Source organism: Artemia sp. Qi Xiang Cuo, chromosome 6, assembly GCF_049724085.1.
Source record: "Artemia sp. Qi Xiang Cuo chromosome 6, ASM4972408v1, whole genome shotgun sequence".
Lineage (NCBI taxonomy): Eukaryota > Metazoa > Arthropoda > Branchiopoda > Anostraca > Artemiidae > Artemia > Artemia sp. Qi Xiang Cuo.
Genome location: NC_142799.1, coordinates 17,478,789 through 17,502,027, shown reverse-complemented (window position 1 = coordinate 17,502,027; position 23,239 = coordinate 17,478,789). Strand labels below are relative to the sequence as shown.

The 23,239-nt window shown below is 33.5% G+C and overlaps 2 protein-coding genes across 2 annotated transcripts in view; one reads left to right on the top strand and one right to left on the bottom strand.

The window, feature by feature from the left end:
- LOC148950934 (uncharacterized) overlaps positions 1-23,239 on the bottom strand; it is a 146,497-nt gene that overhangs the window by 98,319 nt on the left and 24,939 nt on the right. The window lies entirely within an intron of this gene.
- Positions 1-23,239, top strand: part of LOC148950935 (neural cell adhesion molecule 1-like) — a 256,145-nt gene that overhangs the window by 225,217 nt on the left and 7,689 nt on the right. The window contains exon 8 of the mRNA XM_089090517.1: positions 14,378-14,546. Coding sequence (XP_088946643.1) covers positions 14,378-14,546 — 169 coding nt within the window. The remainder of the gene's footprint in view (positions 1-14,377; positions 14,547-23,239) is intronic.

The window sequence follows — 23,239 nt, the reverse complement described above, 5'->3', positions numbered from 1 at the left end:
CGCCTCGCTCTTTACGCTATAGCTTTTTATTGTTAAAAAAAATAGAGTTGTGAGAAAGTCAAACTTTAGCGTAAGGAGCGAGGCGTTTAGGAGGGGACAGTCCCTGTCATATACGGAATAATTTCTGTTCGTTTTAAGTTTTAACGTCGTTCCTTACTTTCAGTTAAAAAAAAACCTGTTTTTTTTTTAACGTTTTGAACATAGTTTTCATATTAATTTTACTTTTATTTGTTAAATGGCTTTCTCAAAAGTTGTTTAATATTATTTACGAACGTTTTATTAGTAATAAATATACGTAACTTACGAATTAACTTACGTAACGAACTTCTATATTCATATATTATTATACGAATATTAGGGGGTTCGCTGCCTAGTCAATACCTTGCTCTTTAAGCTAAAGTTCGAATTTTGTCCTAATTCTTTAAAAATGACCCCTTAATCACAAAGGCCGTTAATTAGAATAAATAGCTCTTATGAAAGTGCTAAAAACAATTTTGGCTTAAAGAGGGAGGTATTGACTAGCGGGTGAACCCAATTATATACGAGTAGAGATGGGGGTCCGACTCGTGACCCTCACCCCTGCTGCCACCTATAACTTTTTTTGCATCCCAAATATGGGCATGGAATCCCTAGGGAGAAAGATTACGTAATGGGGTCAATGACCTCTTTTTCCAAGGTCGATTTATTTGATGTTTCTATGTGGAATAGCTCCGGAACGAAGGTTGCACATGCGCGTTGAATTCTAACGGGAACAATGTTATTGATCTAGGACTCGAGGGCGAAGTGAATTTCCGAGAACTTGATTGAGTAATCAAAGTGTGTCAACAACAACAACAACATCGACCTTGACATTCGCTGAGAGCGTGCACTTACAACAACAACAACATCGACCTTGGAACACCTGTGCTGTCGACCTCAATTCACCTATCGTGAATCAATAATTCCCCTTAGAAACAACAAATTAATTCCCCTTTCTTGACATATCAATCAACCAATGACATCATCTGTCAGACTTTAAAAATTTCCACCTAGAAACGATTCTCCAGGAATAGATCCAAGTCATTAATGTCTTTGCCTCGGAAACATCTCTTTTGGTCGAACTCCAAAGGATATTAATAGCCAAAGGCCATGGAAACAATTCTCCAAGAAACATCTTAGCGATGAATTGTTTTAGCGCGGGAATCAGGTTTCTTATTAATTTGAAATGCATTAGCGCAGAGATGCCAAAAACAAAAGGAACACGCTGAATTACGTTTAGGGATCGCCACCTGCAAGGGTGACAGTAGCCTATATAGCACAGATGATTTCCATTGCCTAGAGACGAGCACGTAATAAATAAGATTACGGGTTTTTCCATCCGGCGAAGTCCATTTCGCCTTACGACGTTCTCTATGTTTGAAGAGAGTATTGGTAATGGCTAGATCACTGTCTCTGCAAAATTCAATGAGGCGTTCGCCCCTCTTGTTAAGTCGTCCAAGGCCAAATTTACCCATAACATCTTCATTTCCAGCAGAATCGTTACCAACAACAGCATTGAAGTCGTCAATGACAACAACAAGGTTTTTTTTGGGAACTGCGTCAATTAAGCTTTGATAGGCTAACCTAGCCTAACCTAACTTAACCTAACCTAACTTAATCTAACCTAACCTAACCTAATCATACACCTAACTTTTTGCCTGTCTCTCACCTAACCTAAGCTAACCTAAGTGAAGCGTACGTGGGCTAACCTAACCTAACTTAACCTAACCTAACTTAATCTAGCCTAACCTAACCATACTCGCCGGACAAGGTTAGGTTAACTTATCATGCGCGCTCATGATAAGTTAACCTAACCTAACTTAAACAATTTAAATTTTTCATCTCTTTGCAAAAAATCGGAACTGAATTTAAGAAAATTAGAATTACAGTGAAACTTTTTATCTTCACTGGAAAATAATCACAATCATAGTATAACTTTTCCTATCTTCTACAGAAAAGTTTAGAACTGAAATTTAAATTTTTATGTCTTTGAGAAATTTTGAACTGAAGTGGAAGGTTTTTTCATTTTCATGGGTAAAATTCAGAATTGAGCTAACTTTTTTCTCTTCTTTAAGAAAATTCAGAAGAGAACTTGAACATTTTGCACTTCTTTGAGAAAACTCTGAATTAAAGTGGAGTTCCTTATCTTCATGTTGAATATTCACAATCAATGTATAACTTTTTCTATCTTCTATGAAAAATTTTGAACAGAAATTTAAATTTTTTATTTCTTTGGGGACCTTAAAACTGATGTGGAAGATTTTTATTTTCTCTGGAGAAATTAGACTTGAATTGTGTTCTTTGGTAAAGTTCAGAAGAGAACTTGAACTTTTCTTCAATATGTCGAGAAAATTTTATTGAACTAGAACTTGTTATCTTCCCTGAAAATATTCACAAGTATGGTATTACTTTTTCTATCTTCCACGGATAAATTTAGAATTGAACTTTAAATTTCTTTATGTCCTTGTGAAATAAAGAGGTGAAGTGGAAGATTTTTATTTTCGCTGGTGAAATTAGAATTGAATTGTGTTCCTTAGTAAAATTCAGATGAGAACTTGAACTTTTCTTCACTTCGTTGTGTAAATTTTAAATTGAACTAGAAATTTTTATCTTCCGGTAAAATATTCACAAGTATAGTATTACTTTTTGTATCTTCCACCGAAAAACTTAGAATTGAACTTTCAATTTCTTTATGTCATTGTGAAATAAAGAACTTAAGTGGAAGATTTTTGTTTTCTCTGGAGATATTAGAATTGAATTGTGTTCTTTAGTAAAATTCAGAAGAGAAATTGACCTTTTCTTCACTTTGTTGAGGAAATTGTAAATTGAACTAGAACTTTTTATCTTCCGGGAAAATATTCACAAGTATGGTATTACTTTTTCTATCTTCCACCAAAAATTAGAATTGAACTTTAAATTTCTTTATGTCTTTGTGAAATAAAGAACTGAAGTGGAAGATTTTTATTTTCTTTGGAGAAATTAGAATTGAATTGTGTTCTTTGGTAAAGTTCAGAAGAGAACTTGAACTTTTCTTCACTTCTTTGAGAAAATTTTAAATTGAACTAGAACTTTTCATCTTCCATGAAAATATTCACAAGTATGGTATTACTTTTTCTATCTTGCACAGAAAAATTTAGAAATGAACTTTAAATTTCTTTATGTCATTGTGAAATAAAGAACTTAAGTGGAAGATTTTTATTTTCTTTGGTGAAATTAGAATTGAATTGTGTTCTTTAGTAAAATTCAAGAAGAGAACTTGAACTTCTCTTCACTTCGTTGAGGAAATTGTAAATTGAACTAGAACTTTTTATCTTCCATGAAAATATTCACAAGTATGGTATTACTTTTTCTATCTTCCGCCGAAAAATTTAGAATTGAACTTTAAATTTCTTAATGTCATTGTGAAATAAAGAACTTAAGTGGAAGATTTTTATTTTCTCTGGTGAAATTAGAATTGTATTGTGTTCTTTAGTAAAATTCAGTATAGAACTTGAACTTTTCTTCACTTCGTTTAGGAAATTTTAAATTGAACTATAACTTTTTATATTTCTTTAAAATATTCATATGTATGTTATTACTTTTTCCATATTCCACCGGAAAATTTAGAAATGAACTTTAAATTTCTTTATTTTCTGGTGAAATAAATAAATTAATTGGAAGATTTTTGTTTTCTCTGGAAAGATTAGTATTGAAGTGTGTTCTTTGGTAAATTTCAGAAGAGAACTTGAACTTTCCTTCACTTCGTTGAGAAAATTTTAAATTGGACAAGAACTTTTCATCTTCCATGAAAATATTCACAAGTTTGGTATTACTTTTTCTATCTTCCACCGAAAAATTAGAATTGAACTTTAAATTTCTTTATGTCTTTGTGAAATAAGGAACTGAATTGGAAGATTTTTGTTTTCTCTGGAGAAATTAGAATTGAAGTATGTTCTTTGGTAGAATTCAAACGAGATCAACAACTTTTCTTCACTTTGCTGAGAACATTTGGAACATTTTTTTAAATTTTTTCATCCCCTTGAGAAAAATCTGAACTGTATTGGAAAATTTTTATATTATTTGAAAAAAGAGAATTGATTAAAAACTAATTTCTTTTTCATTGAGAAAGTGGGTGAAAAAGATAAGTACTTCAAGTTGCAAAATGAGTTTAGGAGGGACATTAAGAAAGTAACTTGCTCTGAAATGGTCCTTGAAAAGTATTTCTTAGTGTTGAGGTAACCAAAATGTTGTAAACTACAGTTGCGAATGAAAAAAAATAAGTACTTCAAGTCGGAAAATGGGTTTAGGAGGGACATTAAGAAAGTAACTTTCTCTGAAATGGTCTTTGAAAAGTGTTTCTTGGTGTTGAGGTAACCAAAAAGGTGTAAAGTATAGTTTCGGGTGAAAAAGATAAGTACTTCAAGTTGGAAAATGGATTTAGGAGTGACATTAAGAAAGTAACTTGCTCTGAAATGGTCTTTGAAAATTATTTCTTGGTGTTGAGGTAACCAAAAAGCTGTAGAGTATAGTTGTGGGAGAAAAAGATAAGTACTTCAAGTTGCAAAATGGGTTTAGGAGGGACTTTAAGAAAGTAACTTGCTCTGAAATGGTCTTTGAAAAGTATTTCTTGGCGTTGAGGTATCCAAAAACCTTTACAGTATAGTTGTGGGTGAAAAAGATAAGTACTTCAAGTTGGAAAATGGGTTTAGGAGTGACACTAAGAAAGTAACTTGCTCTTTAATGGTCTTTGAAAAGTATTTCATGGTGTTGAGGTAACCAAAAAGCTGTACAGTCTCGTTGAGGGTGAAAAAGATAAGTACTTCAAGTTGCAAAATGGGTTTAGGAGGGACATTAAGAAAGTAAAGTGCTCTGAAATTGTTTTTTAAAATTATTTCTTGGTGTTGAGTTATCAAAAAGGGTGTAAAGTATAGTTTCGGGTGAAAAAGATAAGTACTTAAACTTAGAAAATGGGTTTAGGAGGGAAATTAAGAATATTTCTTGCTCTGGTATTGTCTTTGTAAAGTTTTTCTTGGTGTTTAGGTATCATAAATGCTGTAAATTATAGTTTTGAGTGAAAAAGATAAGTATTTCAAGTTGTATAATGGGTTTAGGAGGGACATTAAGAAAGTAACTTGCTCTGAAATGGTCTTTGAAATGTATTTCTTGGTGTTGATGTAACCAAAATGCTGTAAAGTATAGTTGTGTGTGAAAAAGATAAGTAATTAAAGTTGGAAAGTTGGTTTAGGAGGGACATTAAGAAAGTAACTTGCTCTGAAATGGTCTTTGAAAAGTATTTCTTGGAGTTGAGTTATCCAAAAAGCTGCAAGTTTTAGTTGTGATAAAAAAGATAAGTACTTCAAGTTGTAAAATGGGCTTGTGAGGTACATTAAGAAAGCAACTTGCCCTGAAATGGTCATTGAAAAGTATTTCTTAGTGTTGAGGTATCCAAAAAGCTGTAAAGTATAGTTTCGGGTGAAAAAAATAAGTAATTCAAGTTGGAAAATGTGTTTAGGAGGGAAATTAAGAAAGTAACTTGCTATGAAATGGTCTTTGAAAAGTATTTTTTGGTTTTGAAGTAAGCAAAAGGTGGAAAGTATAGTTTCGGGTGAAAAAGATAAGTATTTCAAGTCGGAAAATGGGCTTAGGAGTGACATTAAGAAAGTAACTTGTTCTGAAATTGTCTTTGAAAAGTATTTCTTGGTGTTGAGGCATCCAAATAGCTGTAAAGTATTGTTGTGGGTTAAAAAGATAAGTACTTCAAGTTGTAAAATGGGTTTAGGAGGGACATTAAGAAAGTAACTTGCTCTGAAATGGTCTTTGAAAAATATTTCTTGGTTTTGAAGTATCCAAAAAGCTGTAAAGTGTAGTTGTGGGTGAAAAAGATAAGTACTTCAAGTTGGAAAATGGGTTTAGGAGGGAAATTAAGAAAGTAACTTGCTCTGAAATGATCCTTGAAAAGTATTTCTTGGTGTTGAGGTATCCAAAAAGCTGTAAAGTATAGTTGCGGGTGAAAAAGATAAGTACTTCAAGATGGAAAATGGGTTTAGTAGGGACATTATGAAAGAAACTTGCTCTGAAATGATCTTTGAAAAGTATTTCTTGGTGTTGAGGTATCCAAAAAGCTGTAAAGTATAGTTGTGGGTGAAAAAGATAAGTACTTCAAGTTGGAAAAAGGGTTTAGGATGGACATTAAGAAAGTAACTTGCTCTGAAATGGTCTTTGAAAAGTATTTCTTGGTGTTGAGGTATCCCAAAAGCTGTAAAGTATAGTTGTGAGTGAAAATGATAAGTGCTTCAAGTTGGAAAATGGATTTAGGAGGGAAATTAAGAAAGTAACTTACTCTGAAATGGTCTTTGAAAAGTATTTCTTGATGTTGAGGTATCCAAATAGCTGTAGAGTATAGTTGAGGGTGAAAAAGATAAGTACTTCAAGTTGGAAAATGGGTTTAGGAGGGACATTAAGAAAGTAACTTGCTCTGAAATGGTCTTTGAAATGTATTTCTTTGTGTTGAGGTATCCAAAAACCTGTAAAGTATTGTTTCGGGTGAAAAAGATAAGTACTTCAAGTTAGAAAATGGGTTTAGGAGGGAAATTAGGATGTGATTATTTTCCAGTGAAGATAAAAAGTTTCACTTTAATTCTAATTTTCTTAAATTCAGTTCCGATTTTTTGCAAAGAGATGAAAAATTTAAATTGTTTAAGTTAGGTTAGGTTATCTTATCTTGAGCGCTCATGATAAGTTAACCTAAACTTTTCCGTTGAGTATGTTTAGGTTAGGCTAGATTAAGTTAGGTTAGGTTAAGTTAGGTTAGGTTAGCCCACGTACGCTTCACTTAGGTTAGCTTAGGTTAGGTGAGAGACAGGCAAAAAGTTAGGTGTATGATTAGGTTAGGTTAGGTTAGATTAAGTTAGGTTAGGTTAAGTTAGGTTAGGCTAGGTTAGCCTATCAAAGCTTAATTGACGCAGTTCCCAAAAAACCTTGTTGTTGTCATTGACGACTTCAATGCTGTTGTTGGTAACGATTCTGCTGGAAATGAAGATGTTATGGGTAAATTTGGCCTTGGACGACTTAACAAGAGGGGTGAACGCCTCATTGAATTTTGCAGAGACAGTGATCTAGCCATTACCAATACTCTCTTCAAACATAGAGAACGTCGTAAGGCGAAATGGACTTCGCCGGATGGAAAAACCCGTAATCTTATTTATTACGTGCTCGTCTCTAGGCAATGGAAATCATCTGTGCTATATACTGTCACCCTTGCAGGTGGCGATCCCTAAACGTAATTCAGCGTGTTCCTTTTGTTTTTGGCATCTCTGCGCTAATGCATTTCAAATTAATAAGAAACCTGATTCCCGCGCTAAAACAATTCATCGCTAAGATGTTTCTTGGAGAATTGTTTCCATGGCCTTTGGCTATTAATATCCTTTGGAGTTCGACCAAAAGAGTTGTTTCCGAGGCAAAGACATTAATGACTTGGATCTATTCCTGGAGAATCGTTTCTAGGCGGAAATTTTTAAAGTCTGACAGATGATGTCATTGGTTGATTGATCTGTCAAGAAAGGGGAATTAATTTGTTGTTTCTAAGGGGAATTATTGATTCACGATAGGTGAATTGAGGTCGACAGCACAGGTGTTCCAAGGTCGATGTTGTTGTTGTTGTAAGTGCACGCTCTCAGCGAATGTCAAGGTCGATGTTGTTGTTGTTGTTGACACACTTTGATTACGCAATCAAGTTCTTGGAAATTCACTTCCCCCTCGAGTCCTAGATCAATAACATTGTTCCCGTTAGAATTCAATGCGCATGTGCAACCTTCGTCCCGGAGTTATTCCACATAGAAACATCAAATAAATCGACCTTGGAAAAAGAGGTCATTGACCGATTACGCAATCTTTCTCCCTAGGGATTCCATGCCCATATTTGGTGTGCGAAAAAAGTTTTAGGTGGCAGCAGGGGTGAGGGTCACGAGTCGGACCCCCATCTCTACTTATACGTAATATTTTCTGTTTGTTTTAAGTTTTGATGTTGCTCCTTACTTTCAGTTGAAAAACTTGTTTTTTTTATCCAATTTCTAATCTTTTTTTAAATAATGTTGGGAAATCCGGCGCCCCCTTCATAACAATGTCCCTTCCCCTATGAAAACTTCCTTCATGGAAAGATCCTCCCACACAATTTTTGTAGATAGATGCTTGAAACCTCTACAGTAAGGTTCGCTGATACGTTGAATATGATGGTGGGATTTTTAATAAGGTTTTATAATTTTTAGGGGGTCTTTCCCCCTTTTTTCTAAAATCAGCCAAATTTTCTCAGGCGCGTAACTTTTGATGGGTATAACTAAACCTGATGAAACTTATATATTTTAAATCAGCATTAAAATCTGATTCTTTCGATGTATCTATTGGTATCAAAGTTCCGTTTTTTAGAGTTTCGGTTACTATTGAGCCATGTCGTTCCTTACTTACAGTTCGTTACCACGAACTGTTTGATTCCTTCCCTTTAACTACAGATTAAATAAAAAAAACAAGTTTTTTAAACTGAAAGTAAGGATCGACATTAAAACTTAAAACGAAAAAAAATTATTCCGTATATGAAAGGGGCTGTCCCCTCCTCAACGCCTCGCTCCTTACGCTAAAGTTTTTATTGTTTAACAAAAATATAGTTGTGCGAAAGTCAAACTTTAGCGTAAAGAGCGAGGCGTTGAGGAGAGGACAGCCCCTTTCATATACAGAATAATTTCTATTCGTTTTAAGTTTTAATGTCGCTCCTTACTTTCAGTTTAAAAAACTTGTTTTTTTTATTTAATTTCTGATCGTTTTTTAGTTAATGCAGCTTTTATTTTGGCTCACCGTCATTGAATAAGTAAATAAAATTTGCATAAAAAATTTTACTTTTCTTTTGCTAAATGGCCGTCTCTAAATTTGGTTCTGACGTAATTTAAAAATTAACTTACGTAACGAACTTCTATATTCGTATATTTTTCTTCTGGCAAAAAATACAAAGTTGCAGATTTTTGCAGATAGGAGCTTGAAACGTATGTAAAAGGGTTTTATGATACGCTGAATCTGACGGTGTGATTTCCATTAAAATTCTTTTACTTGTAGGGGATTTTTCCCCCCTTAATAAAAAATCCGGTAAATTTTCTCAGGCTCGTAGCCTTTGATGAGTAATACTAAACTTAATAAAATTTACATATTTAGAATCAACATTATAAGCCCGTTCTTTTGACACATTTATTGACACCGAAATTCCGTTTTTAAAAGTTTCGATTACTATTGAGCCGTATCGCTTGTTTTTTTTTATTGTTTTTTTTATTACGTATATGTTATTATGTGTATGAGGGGGTTCTCCCCTTAGTCAATACCACGCTCTTTGCGTTAAAAGTTAAAATTTTGTTTAAATCACAAACACCTGAATCACAAAGGCCGTTTATTTAGAATAGATAGCTCTTTTAAAAGCACTAAAAAAAACTCTAGCGTAAAGATCGAGGTATTGACTTGGGGGCGAACTCCCTCATATACGTAATAATTTTTGTTCCTTTTAAGTTTTAATGTTGCTCCTTACTTTCAGTTGAAAAATCTTGTTTTTTTAATTTAATTTTTGATCGTTTTTTTAAATAATGCTTGGAAATCCGGCACTCCCTTCATAAAAATGTCCTTTACCCCAAAGAAACATCTTCCACAGAAAGATTTTCCCGAATAACCTCTTCCTCCAGCCCCCCCCCCCGAAAAAAATCCTTCCTGAAAATGTCTGTATACTTCCCCATAACCAATACAATATGTAAGCAATGGGCAAAGTTCATAAATTACAGCTCTTCCCCTGGGAACTGTGGGGGATTAAGTCATCCTAAAAGACATATATATTAGATTTTCGACTATGCTGAACAAAATGGCTGTCTCAAAATTTTGATCGGGTGACTTTGAGAAAAAAATGAGCGTGGGAGGGGGCCTTATTGCCCTCCATTTTTGGTCACTTAAAAAGGGCACTAAAACTTTTAATTTCCGTTCCAATGAGCCCTCCTGTGATATTCTAGGATCACTGGGTCAATACGATTACCCCTGGGGAAAAGAAAAAAAACTAAACAAAAAACAAATAAACACGCATGCGTGATCTTTCTTCTGGCAAAAAATGGAAAATTCCACATTTTTATAGACAGGAGCTTGAAACCTCTACAGTAGGGTTCTCTGATACGCTGAATATGATGGTGTGATTTTCATTAAGGTTATATATCTTTTAGGGGGTCTTTTTTCCTTTTTTAGAAAATAAGCCAAATTTTCTCAGGTAATTTTTGATGGGTAAGATTATACTTGATGAAACTTATATATTTGAAATCAGAAATACAATCTGATTCTTTTGATGTATCTATTGGTATCAAAATTCCGTTTTTTAGAGTTTCGGTTACCATTGAGCCAGGTCGCTCCTTACTTACAGTTCATTACCACGAACTGTTTGATTAAATAACTTTACTGTTGTACTGACTAGTTACGACGCATTTTACAAAATAACTAAATAACTCCTTTTGGCTAATTTTACTAAAGGCTTTCTCGACTTCCTCCAGCGAAAATGAATGTCAAGTACCTTTCTTTTGTAAGGCTTTTTGAAAGCATAAGTGCACTGTTAAAAGTCTTTAATGGCTTCCCCTACCGAGATGTATGCTTAATCCTCTCATCTTCACTTTTAATTAAGTTTATTCAGCAATTTATTCAGCTTTTTTTAGAGAGATGTTGTCATTTAGACGAAAGCATTCGTAATTTTAAGTGTCATATTCGAAAGGCAAAGAGAAAGATAACCTCAATTGTTAATGAAAGTCTTGCAAATATGTTGAAATTCTAGGTGAGATAATCGATTCGTTTCATTCCAACGGTATGTGGAGCTGAAAGCCTAAACAGGGTCCTGGCATCAGGGTTGCCTGTCATTAAATTCACGCAAGGGTTAAACTCAAAATCTTTAATTCAGATGAAGTTGGAATTGTCAACCCTGGTAGAGCATGAGTGGACGAATTTCTTTTTATAATTGTTCAAAAATATAGATATTTCTCAAAATCACACCATCATATTCAGCGTACCAGAGAACTCTACTGTAGAGGTTTCAAGCTCCTATCTACAAAAATGTGGAATTTTCTATTTTTTGCCAGAAGAAAAGATCACGGATGCGTGTTTGTGTGTTTTTTTGTTGTTTTTTTCCCCCAGGGGTGATCGTATCGACCCAGTGGTCCTAGAATATCTTGGGAGGGATCATCCGAACGTAAATTTAAAGTCCTAGTTTCGTTTTTAAGTGACCAAAAAAATGGAGGGCAACTAGGTCCCCTTCCACACTCATTTTTTCCCAAAGTTACCCGATCAAAACTTTGAGATTGCCATTTTGTTCAGCATGGTTGAAAATATTATAACTATGTCTTTGAGGATGACTTAATCCCTCAAAGCCCCCGGGGGGAGGGCTGAAAGTTATGAACTTTACCCAATGTTAACATATAGTGATGGTTATTGGGAAGTATACAGACGTTTTCAGGGGGAATTTTTTCTGATAGTGGGGGGTGTGGGTGGATCGGGGGTTATATGGGAGGATCTTTTCATGAAGGAAGTTTTCATGGGGGAAGGGACATTGCTATGAAGGGGGTGCCGGATTTAAAATAAAAGCCAAAATAAAAGCTGCATTAACAAAAAAACGATCAGAAACTAAATAAAAAAAACAAGTTTTTTAAACTGAAAGTCAGGAGCGACATTAAAACTTAAAACGAACAGAAATTATTCCGTATATGAAAGGGGCTGTCCCCTCCTCAACGCCTCCCTCTTTACGCTAAATTTTTTTATTGTTTAAAAAAAATAGAGTCGTGAGAAAGTCAAACTTAAGCGTAAAGAGTGAGGCGTTGAGGAGGGGACAGCCCCTTTCATATAAGGAATAATTTCTGTTCGGTTTAAGTTTTAATGTCGTTCCTTACTTTCAGTTTAAAAAACTTGTTTTTCTATTTAATTTAAGATTAGAGAGGAAAACGGAGCATATACTGTTTTAAAAAATGAAGCTAGGATCAGGGAGTGAGTCTTAAATTTTAAGACAGAAAGTGTTGCAGTGACAGTTAAGACTCTGAAAACTATTTCTTTAGACTTAGAGAAGCAAAACAAAGTATATTTTACAAGTGACGAACTTAAAATTTTTTCTTGATATGGTCTCAGATTACCTTCACAGTTGTATCAGCCCCCTAAATTTAAATTTTATTTAAATTTCAATAAACAGAACTTCTTTCTAACCCGTTTTCATTAACTTTCTTAGTATTTTATTTATTTTCTTTTTTATATGTATCTTATTATGTGTACGATGTCGATCCGAAATTCTCAAATTTGGTAAAATCAGTTCGGCTAATTCTTTTTGTCTGTGCAACTTTGCACAGTGCAACTTTGTCTTTGCACAGCGCTCATTAAAATATACAACTCAGGAAAGTTGAAATCGTAGTCAGGATTCTAAAAACAAGTATACTCGGAGTGATATTATTATTTCAAACAACTAAACCTGACACTTAAAATAGCAAAACTCGACAAAAAAAAACTTACTAAACTCTCATCGCTACCAGTAAGTACCCGAAGACAGTTACTTAAAGCTTTTTTTGTAGTTGAACTCTATTTAAATTCTTTACCTTTACCACCAAATTGAATAGGTACATATATTTCATTAGTTTAAACATAATTTTGGTTACTTCTTTGACCTTGAACATTTTGAAGGAAGATTAAATATTATTGTCAGTATGATGTTTTCATATTAAATAAGATTTCCCTCAAGTATATATAGAGGTACTAAATACTCAGCGCAGCCGGTAATTACCCAAGGAAAGTTGTTGTGAGCCTCAATTTTTGTTGTTCAGCTCTATTTAAACTCTCTGCTTTTACAAGCAGATTCAATAGGTATATTTAAATATATATATTTTATTAGTTTCAAAATAATTATGGTCACATCTATAACCCTGGACATCTGCAAATAAGATTTAATCTTAATGCCGTTATAATGTTTTTATCTTTAAAAGATTACCATTGAATAGACATCTACCAAGTTTTACACCTCCCAAATAGCTGGATACTAAATTCCTTGTTACGCGTCCTGTATTTTTCATTACAAATAACATAAAGCCGTTTTCAATACTCCAACACAATTTGGATGACTAATCTCAGTTTTTCTTACGACTTTTGGCTTACTAGGGGAAATTCAAGACAATCCAATGCTGCCAGTCAAAGCTTAGACAGCCAATAGTCTCAAGGAAAATGATAGTAATTGTTCTAATCAAATGACGACGTGACTGTTTACCTACGTTGGACACCATTGAACTAGGATCGACTGCTAGAAAAGTAAATTACAAATAACCCATGGTGCCATTTCAAGGATATATTGTAAAGCTTCTTTTTTTACGAGGTGCTTTAAATTTTTCCTTTACACTGCTTTTAAAATAAAAGTTCGGATTATCTCCCTCCCCGTAATTGAGTCAGTCCCCTGTGAAAATGCTTTTGCCGCTTGATATGCCTTTGACATTCAGGTGAGACTAACTCTTAAAGCAAGTTTTGATTTTTCTCAGACGTAGCATATGTTAAAGTGGGGAAAATGCTTCCACAAGAGCTGGGATTTAGGAGCTGATTTGTGTCTTTCAAAAATAATTTATGGAAACATTAGTTCAAAGGTTGAAAGTGAAAGATAACCTAAATTAGATAAAGTTTAGATTTAATTTTTCTTTGGATATTAATTGAATTTTTTCTTTTCTGATAGTCTAAATAGGTGAGGTGGTTGCACCTCCGTAAGACAGTGACTATTGTTAAGGTTTAAAGAAACTCTTTATTGAGGAGACGAGTTAGTAACCAATATTCAGTTGAAGCTCAACAAGTTAACTGAACTTAAAATAACTTAAATTAGATGAAGTTAAGATTTAAATTGTTCGTTTGAATATTTTTTTCTATTACTTTATGCAGGTAAGATGGTTGTTGTATGTCCAGTGAGGAATGGAGGAATCCTATTCTTTAATTTCAAAGAAATTGTGTAGTGAGGAGGTGTGGTTTTTTCAAAGAATGAAGTGGGATATACGGTGTTGTTAGTGAAAAATCTTCCATGTCTGTGGGTCTCGACGTCCGTTTTGTCACAGAACATTTTTTTAAGCTTGTTTATTTCTTTTTTTTATTAATATTTTTATATAATAAATAAAAAGGCCTTAAACAATAAATAAAAAACTTAAAAACTTGGAACCCATACAACAGCATATTTAATATAACCTTTATTATTTTTTGTTTTATTGCTTTTAGATTTTCTTTATTATCCTCGTTATTATCTTTGCTACTCCTGTTAATTTATCATTGTTAAATTTATTAGTCATTCAGGTTCAATTTTGTCGCTTCAATGTCTTTGAGTCTCTTTCAGGCCGTCAGGTCAACACATGTGTATTTAGAAATATATGACTATGAAATGATTGCTGATCAAGGCTTAGACAGGTCAGGCCCGATGTACCTTGAAGTTACTGGTCACAAAATTCAGTACAAAACAGAGAAACAAGAATGGAACAAAGCGCAAGAGATGATTGTTGACAAAGGTGATTTTTCTAATTCTTTTATTTAAACCTATCTGTCTAGTTCATTCATTCAGGATGATCAAACTCCTCTTTGTGTCGTGTAAGAAAGATCAAATAGAATGAAGGTACGTCGGTGCTTAGAAAGAGAGGTTCGAATGGTCTTTCTATTAATTATTCCAAACCGGAATCGCAAACAATATAATATGCTGTATATCGCGTAATTCCAACACAAACAAGGACATTTTAATTCAAAATTTAAAAAATATAAAGAGGAGATTATTCTTACAAAATATCACTCCAGAGAAAATCCTCTCTCTTCCTTCACTTCTCTACAAGCAATTAACGTATTTTTAATTTTTGTTTTACTCAGAATATTTCTGTAATGAGAGAAGATTTATTATACCAGTCAAACCTATATTGCTTGCTTAGTAACAAAAAAAAACCGTAGCAAACAGAAAAACAAGGATAATCACAGCCAGTGAAAAAGACGAATACTATGCATATAATTCATTCCATCTTTTATTTCACCACTTTCAGTAATCAAATATTTTACTAGTTCATTTAGCAATTTCAAATTCATTTTGTTCAATTCTTGTATATATTTACTGATACAAAATGAGTCTCTTAAACGTCACATTGATATGATTAAAATGAAGATGTGTCGGAGTCTCGGTATTTTAAGAAAACATACTTTTTCAGGTTCAGTTCTGCGGGTCCTCTTTCACTGCTTAAACCAGTCTTATGTTTTTTATTGTTCAATAATATCAATCAATCAATCAATTTATTTATACTAAAAAAAAATTACAAACGTAAAACAAATACTAAGCTCGAGAAGCTTTCCTTGTAATGGGCCACACAAAACAAAAAAAAGCAATTTTATAAGACACATACAATAGAAAAAACTCTGGAACAAGACAAGGACATTTATCAGTTAGGGCATTTGTCAGATAGGAGATTTAGAAGAAGACTTAACATATAACTGGAAAAGATTTTAAGTGAGGAGAAGAAAGACATATAAATTAGTATAGAATCCAAAAATACTTTAAAATCTGAAGAAGATTTTAAATGAAGAGAAGGGAGACATATAAATTAGGATATAATAAAAATAAAAGGCTATACTGGAAACACCCGACGAGAAACTGCCTTTGCAGACAGAAATAGAGGGACATCAGGATGGAGGGAGTTCCATAGTAGAACTGATTGAAAAACAGGAGACCTCTGAGCTGCTGTTGATGATCGTTTGGGTAAAATAAATCTGCTAGAAGAACTACGTAAGGAAGAAGAGTACCTACCTGAGCCTGTTCGTAAGAAAAACTGCTGCAGAGACGGTGGAAGTGTACCTAGAAAAGCAGAATTTGCTAAATAAAGATGACTTTTACCCAAAATAAGATCCAGTGGAGATACTCCAGTATCATTATAAAGATCAGAGGAAGGGTAAAGCCTAGGGAGTAGAAAAGTAGCCTTCACAGCCTCATTTTGGGTTCTTTGACGTGAGGAGAGAAGAGAGTTGTTAGTACTAGCCCGGACAGAGCAGCAATAAGAAATATAAGGAAAACAAAAAGCAAAATATCAGGGGGAAGAAATGAGTTAACCCGGTTCAACATTGAAGACTAGTGGAGGACAAGGAAGTAGGTGTGAGTTATATGAGGTATAAAAGAAAGAAAACAGTCAAGATGTACACCAAGATATTTCATCCTAGTAGCTTGCGGTATAATAAACTTTGTTGCATCTGAAAGTGCATGCGAAGTAGAGATAGAGGGATGAAAACCGTACTGATGGTTATTTATGAGAGAATTTCCTGCAATTATATAAGTATTAAATGCGAATGAAGAGAGTCTACGACACACTACTTTCTCAACAACCTTAGAGATGACGGGAATAAGAGAAATGGGTCTATAGTTTGAAATTAGAGTTGAATCACCTTTTTTATGGAAACGTACAACATTAGTAACTTTAAATAAATGAGGAAAAACATTAGAAGAAAGAGAGGGATTAGTTATGTTTGAGATGGAGTTAGAAACAAACTGACCAATTTTTTTAAGGACATTATTACTCAGGCCAAAACCGTCCACTGAACGGCTACTTGGAAGCTGAGAAATATTACTATAAATTTCAGTATCAGTGCATGGGGAAAGAAAAAATGACTCTTCTGCTAAGGGAAAATTACTTACTCTACTCTGGGGTGGAATGGGAACCGAAGGAAGTCTGGTGAAATACGAATTGAAGGCGCTCGCTGAAGAATTTTTGTCCACAATAGTCCCATCAGCGTTCCTGTAATGAAATGGTGCGGGGGGGGGGACTGTTTGAGTTTCTTGCGATAATGAGCTTCATTAACTACAGTTCAAACTTTTTGCAAGTTCCCCTTACACTCATCAATTCGTCGCGAAAAATAGAGTTTTTTGGCTGCGCGTACTGCAGAAGTAAGCACATTTTATAATGTTTATGCTTCAAAAAATCATCCTGTGTCTTACTTTTACATGCAGCCTTGAACGGAGACACCTTCATATGTGTAGCATTGATCAGACCTCTAGACATCCATGGGCATTTGGGTGTAGAATTCCTTGGCCTCTTTATAAGAGGAAAATGCTTATTCAACAGAGCTCCCATACGATACAAAAATAAACTCGTTGCACATTCAACATCATTAACTTCAAGAAAACTAGACCAATCATTACTCTGAAGACTATGTATTAAATTATAAATTTCTTTATCTGTAAAAGTTCTAACAGAAGGCTCACCTTGCTCATCCACAGCAATCTCAGTTTTTAGCACAAATAGTGATCGATAAATAGGGAAGTGATCAGAAAGGTCAGTAAAAACAAGACCAGAAGTAAACTTCAAATTAGGAGAATGAGAAATGAAAATATTATCTATTTAAGTGGCAGAGCTCCTTGTACGGTCAACACGAGGAGGAAAAAAAAACTGAAGGAAGTAGCCCAGAAGAAGAAAACACATCAAAAAGATGGTCACATTCATCACTTGATCTAACATTTAACACATTACAATTAAAATCTCCCAAAACGCAAATACATTTTTAGAGAAAGCTCCAACACAAGAAACCTGATCAAGCAAATCGCAGAACAGATGTGTTGGAAAAGGAGGGGGCTTATAAAACAAACTAACAGCATCACATGCAAACTGGCTTTCCAGATCAACGACGAGAGAATAGACTGTCCTACTATTAGACACTACTGATGTACACTAGGATTCAAGGTCAGACCGTCTACTAAATTCCATATCAGATTTCATAAATAAATAAATAGCCCCTGAGCACTTTGCTACCATCCTAGGGACATGAACAGAAATACAGCCATGTATATCATAAGCTGTTAAATTTTCACTATCAGATAACTATGTTTCTGTTAAGCCTATTACATTAAAAGGGCAAGAATTATCGGACCACAAATACGATTTCAGCCTATCCCACTTGTCTCTTATCCCACACATATTCAAACAAAATACATTGAAGCTACTATTTAAAGACAGTGAGTTTATAATTTTATCACAATAACCAATTGTAGTCAACTTTTCAGTCCCTCCGCTCGACCGTCGTCAGTGCAGAAACAGGAATAACAAATTTTGTTTTTATTCCCATATTTGAGTATGTGATTTTGGTCTGTATTTTCACGTTGTCCTGTAGAGTTTGGTGTATGTTTTTCACTTTTATTTCTAATTCTGCTCTGAGGATTTCAGGTCTCGACCAAAATTTTTCAATGGTATTCGTCGTGTTTTTCACTAGCTGTGATTATCCTCGTTTTTCTGTTCGTTGCGTTTTTTTTTTTGTTTCCTCATGCATAGCCAGTATGGTCTCAAATTTATTTGTATGCTTAGCCCACCAATATTCTACCAAATGAAGGAGTCTAAGAGGTGAATCCTCCTTCTTTTTGACCTGAAGGAGCTTCAACTGAAATAAAATAAATATGGGTCTGCAAATACGGTTACTGAGTCTTCAGACAGTTCAGGACAAAAACTGTAATTAAGGGTAACCCATGCCAAGTCGAATATATTTCGTATATTCGACTTTTATTATAGTCGAAACTATAATAAAAGAATTTTCATAGTTATGCATAATGTAAGAAGAAAACACTGAATCATAATTGCGAGTAAAATACTCTTGTATATTAAGTGTTTGAATGATTTATCAGTGCTTGCATAGGACAAAGTACAAAATTCAAAATAATAAATCAAAGTCGGTGCTCTTAAATAGTACTACTAAAGGTAACGCAAACTTGTCAGTTGTTGCAACAAATTTTGTTTCCCCGTATCATAAATACCATGCACAATTTTGTAGCAAATGTATTTGCTTTTAAAGCAGCAATTTGATCATGTAATAAAAGTTATCTAGTAATATACAAGTGAGGAAAAAAAAAGAAATATAAAATACTATTTTTACAATCACTGTTGTGGAACTAAGCATTCGCTGTTAAGATTATGATTTGTCTCTATCATTCACACAGTATTTTTATGGGAAATCTTTTATTGTTTGGAAACTAATCATTGGTTGTGAATGTTTTAATTTCCATATGTTCTCACTAAAGTCGGGTCTTCGATACCCGGGTTGGTGGTACTTGAGATCCAAAACTAAAGTGAGGAGAGCAGCTTACTAACTCCGGTGCCCTATGAAAGCCAATAAATGAAAAAAAGTGGCATAATAGTCCCTGTATGAACAATAGGGCAGTCATCAATACTGTCTTGCAAAAATTAAGGCAAAATTCTTTTGACTTCAAAATTGTTGCCTTTGGGGGGGGGGGGAATTTTGATGTCAATACATAAACATTTGTTCTGTATTTTCTTCTATGTATATAAACTAATGGCTTCCGTCTTTTTTAGTAAGGAGTTCATCCATTGATAACTGTAAATACGTGGGAGAAAAGATAACCCTAATATAAAGTATAGGCTATAGGACCCTATTTTAGCAATAGGCCATGTTAACCTATCGTCAACTAAGTTAGACAAAAACTTTTTTCATGTAGTTTCTTTCATTTTTTATTTTTGAAGTTAAAAACGGACAAATATTAATTTAAAAAAATAACAAAGTTTTTCTGAGGGAAGTAAGGACCAAAGTTGAAACTTTAAACGAAAAAAAATTACTGCTTTACCGCCTATCTAACATTTATCGATAAACTAGTGCAAATAAACAATCTGGTGATGTTTCCCTATATTTGTATGATTATAGAAAACTAGCTCTTTACTGATAACACAAAAGCTAAGTATAAAAAACAAGAATATTGATTTAGTAGTCAAAAGTGAGTACATAGCCTGATAACAACAAATTAATTTATAACACTTTTCATAGTCTTAGTACAGCTGTAATATCAGAAAATTTCAGCATATAATTAAAATTATATTAAAAAATTAAGCCTAAAAATAGATAAAATTTTAATAACCGCAAAGTCATTGAACAGCATACAAAAATAATGGATTGACGTATCAGATAATATCTTGGTTTCATCAACTATAAACACCAACAGTGTGTAATATACAATTCTGAATTGTAAAAAAAAACACGCTTTAGTATTACTCGAAATGAAGACGAAGGAAACATAATACGAGCCCCGGAAATCCGGCAATTTCAGGTTATGATTCAAATCTTTAAGCTAGTCTATAGTCACAATACCATCAAGATGGCTTCACTTCGGACTTGTCTACAAACCAATCATGAAATGTCCTTTTCAGAACCAAAACGAGATCTAATGATTGGACTGTCTCATTGTGCAGACGTGATACCAATTTAAACGAAAAAAAATAAGCAACAATCCTAAAATACTTTATTTCTATACTGTGAAAAGTGTCCTTAATTGGCTTGCTTTTACTGTACCAAAACTCCTATGTCGTTTAGTGTTTCCATATAATCACAGAAACATAGCTTTCTCTTATTAAAGTTAGTTTCAGTTGGTTTCAATCTTCAGTTGGTTTATTCGAACTAGTTTTATCGATATATGTTAGACAGGCTATAAAGCAATAATTTTTGTTGATTTTAAGTTTGAGCTTTGCTCTTTACTTCTTTCAGAAAAACTTTGTTTTTTTTTTAATTAATGGTATTCCCGATATTTTTTTTATTATTTGAAATATCTTGATCTTATTGCATGGTCCTTTGAGGAGCCAGTCTGATCAAGTCCTTTTTTCTTTTATTTTTTATTGGCTTTTTATATTTGTAAGTAGGCATATGCAGTATTCCCTGAAATAAAAACTTAAAGAGAAAAATGACAAAAAAAAAAAAAAAAAACAGGCCAGGTCTTCTTTAGTGTGCAGGTCTTCTTTTCTTTATCTCAAGACACAATTTTGAACAATCGCAATATTCAAAATGATCAAGCAAGAGTATGTCATTTCTTCTTTAATTTTTCGTAGTTTATCCCAAGGTACAATTTTGAAAAATCTTACTCAAAAACATCAAGCAAACAACCGAAACTCACTACTTTAATGATTCTAGGAGTAAGTTATCGCTTTCCACAAGCTTTTTTCTTTTGTATTTAATCAATCTCACATATAAGTCAAAGAAAAAGAATGGGAAACTGAAGTATAGATCTCTAATTACTATAGTCTGTAATTCCACACTGCCTTTCTATGACGAAAAAACAAACGTTCAGATGGGGATAAGTCCATTTATTTAGAAAGTGAAAACAGGTACAAGGTCTAGATATTTCGATCACATATACTACAATCATCATCAGTACAAATACTAAAGTGTTAAAACAAAACTAACATATTTATAAAAAACAAAATAATCAACTTCCGGGTCATTCACCAGGTTTTTTTTTTTTTTTTAATGAAACCAGTGTTTGAACTCTGTCAGAAAAATCTAGTGAATTTTGTTTTTTATAAATATGTTAGTTTTTATTTTTACACTTTTGTATCTCTACTGATGACGATTGCTGTATATGTGATAGAAACATCTAGACGCTTTTACCTGTTCTCACTGTCTAAATAAATGGACCTATCTCCATTTGAACGTTTATTTGTTAGTCCAAACTAGTTGTACTTGCCGTTGGAAGGAATCGCAACTGAAAAGCGATGAGTTACACAAAATAATCAAAATGTTCTAAATACAAAATAAATTAATGTTATCCAGACGTACCGTGTAAACCTTACATGACATGTAATCCAAATTTTTGAACATTTACCTTCTCCTACAAAAAATCTCAGTTTCACTCTCATTGAAAATTCAGAATTTCTTAGATAAATCTTTTTTTTTAGGCACAAGAATATATTTAAAAGATATGAAGGAAATCTTAAATGTTTGATTTATCAAACACATTGATTCATTTAGTATCATTTGGATAACAACCACAACCAACAAAGCAACGAAAGCTTGGTTATTTGTAGCGTAAACTGGTGACAACATATTGTTTAAACATAAGCTTCTTTTTGGGGCAACTTAAAAATATAAGTCTATCTAGTTTTGATTGTCTTTGAGCTCTATGTTGCTAGTTCTTCTTTATTTCATCGTGTTTAGTTCTGTTAATTTATTTCTTAAAAATACATAAAATTACAAATGGCTCTAAATTTCAAGGCTAATTACTCCTTAATTACCTCCGATGTTTCTCACTCTGCACTTAGAAATAGATAAAAATGGGGTCAGAGTTGTTCCGAAAAAAGTATCTCCAAGGGATATCTTTCCCTTATCTAGAAATTGTGAATTCTGCTGACATATATTCCTTTTCCTTAAGATAAAATTTAAGAGGCTACATTTGATTATCTAGAGTTCTAACTTGGGTGTGCCTTAGAAAGACTGCTACAGGCGAAACGAGGCTTAATAAAGTAATTGACAAAAGTTAGAGGTAGTTCGCTGTTTCAAGTCACGACTCACTAGATATTTCTAAATATGTTTAATTACAACATCTCCGTAAACTTTGCTGTAAGCATCATCTCATTTACGTGCCTAAGTATTTGTTCTTGCATGAAAAATTATTTTAGTTCAGGCTCGATCTCTTGAGTATTCGCTTAAATGTGTGACGATCAAAGAAGTTTCGAAGACCGTAGAATAAACGACGGAGTAAGATATAATGCAGAGATAGTAGTAGTCCAACTAATCAAGTTAAATTGTAATACTATTTTACTTAAATTAGAAAGAAGATATTCAAGAGCACAAACTCACAAAAATTCAAGGTGGGTGGGTCGAAATGTATTTCAAATTCTACGAAGGGAGCGCTATTTTTTTCAATCAGAATGCAGAAATACCAAAACAATGGTAATTTTCAAAATTTAGAAACTGGGGAAGGGTAATTGTCCCTTTCTAATTGTCGTCCCTGATAATATATGTACATGTATAACTAATTTTTACAGAATCATTACCGCTATAATTATATGCAAAATTATCGCGTTTTTGCATCCCTAAAACACCAAAACAGGTACTTCGCATTGATTTGAATCGTGTGTCTATTAGATGAGGATCCAAAATCTTAGAAATCTTCCTTACATGTCAGCAATAGGTCATGCTGACTTCATTTCAGGGGTCTCTTTTAGTTGACCTTGATCTTAAACCTTATAAAGATTCTACAATTATGCTGCCATTTATCTATTTAACAAAGGGGCGTTCGATAGTGTGATAAACCGCATGGAAAAGGCGTTATAAACTGGCTTGGCCAGTAAGGATTAATTGCTAATTTACTAGTAGCAACGGGTTGCTATATTTTTTTTGCCTTAGGATGTTTTGCCGACCATAGTCTTAAACATTGTAAAGTGTCTGCGGTTAGGCCCTCATTTCTTCTGGAGAA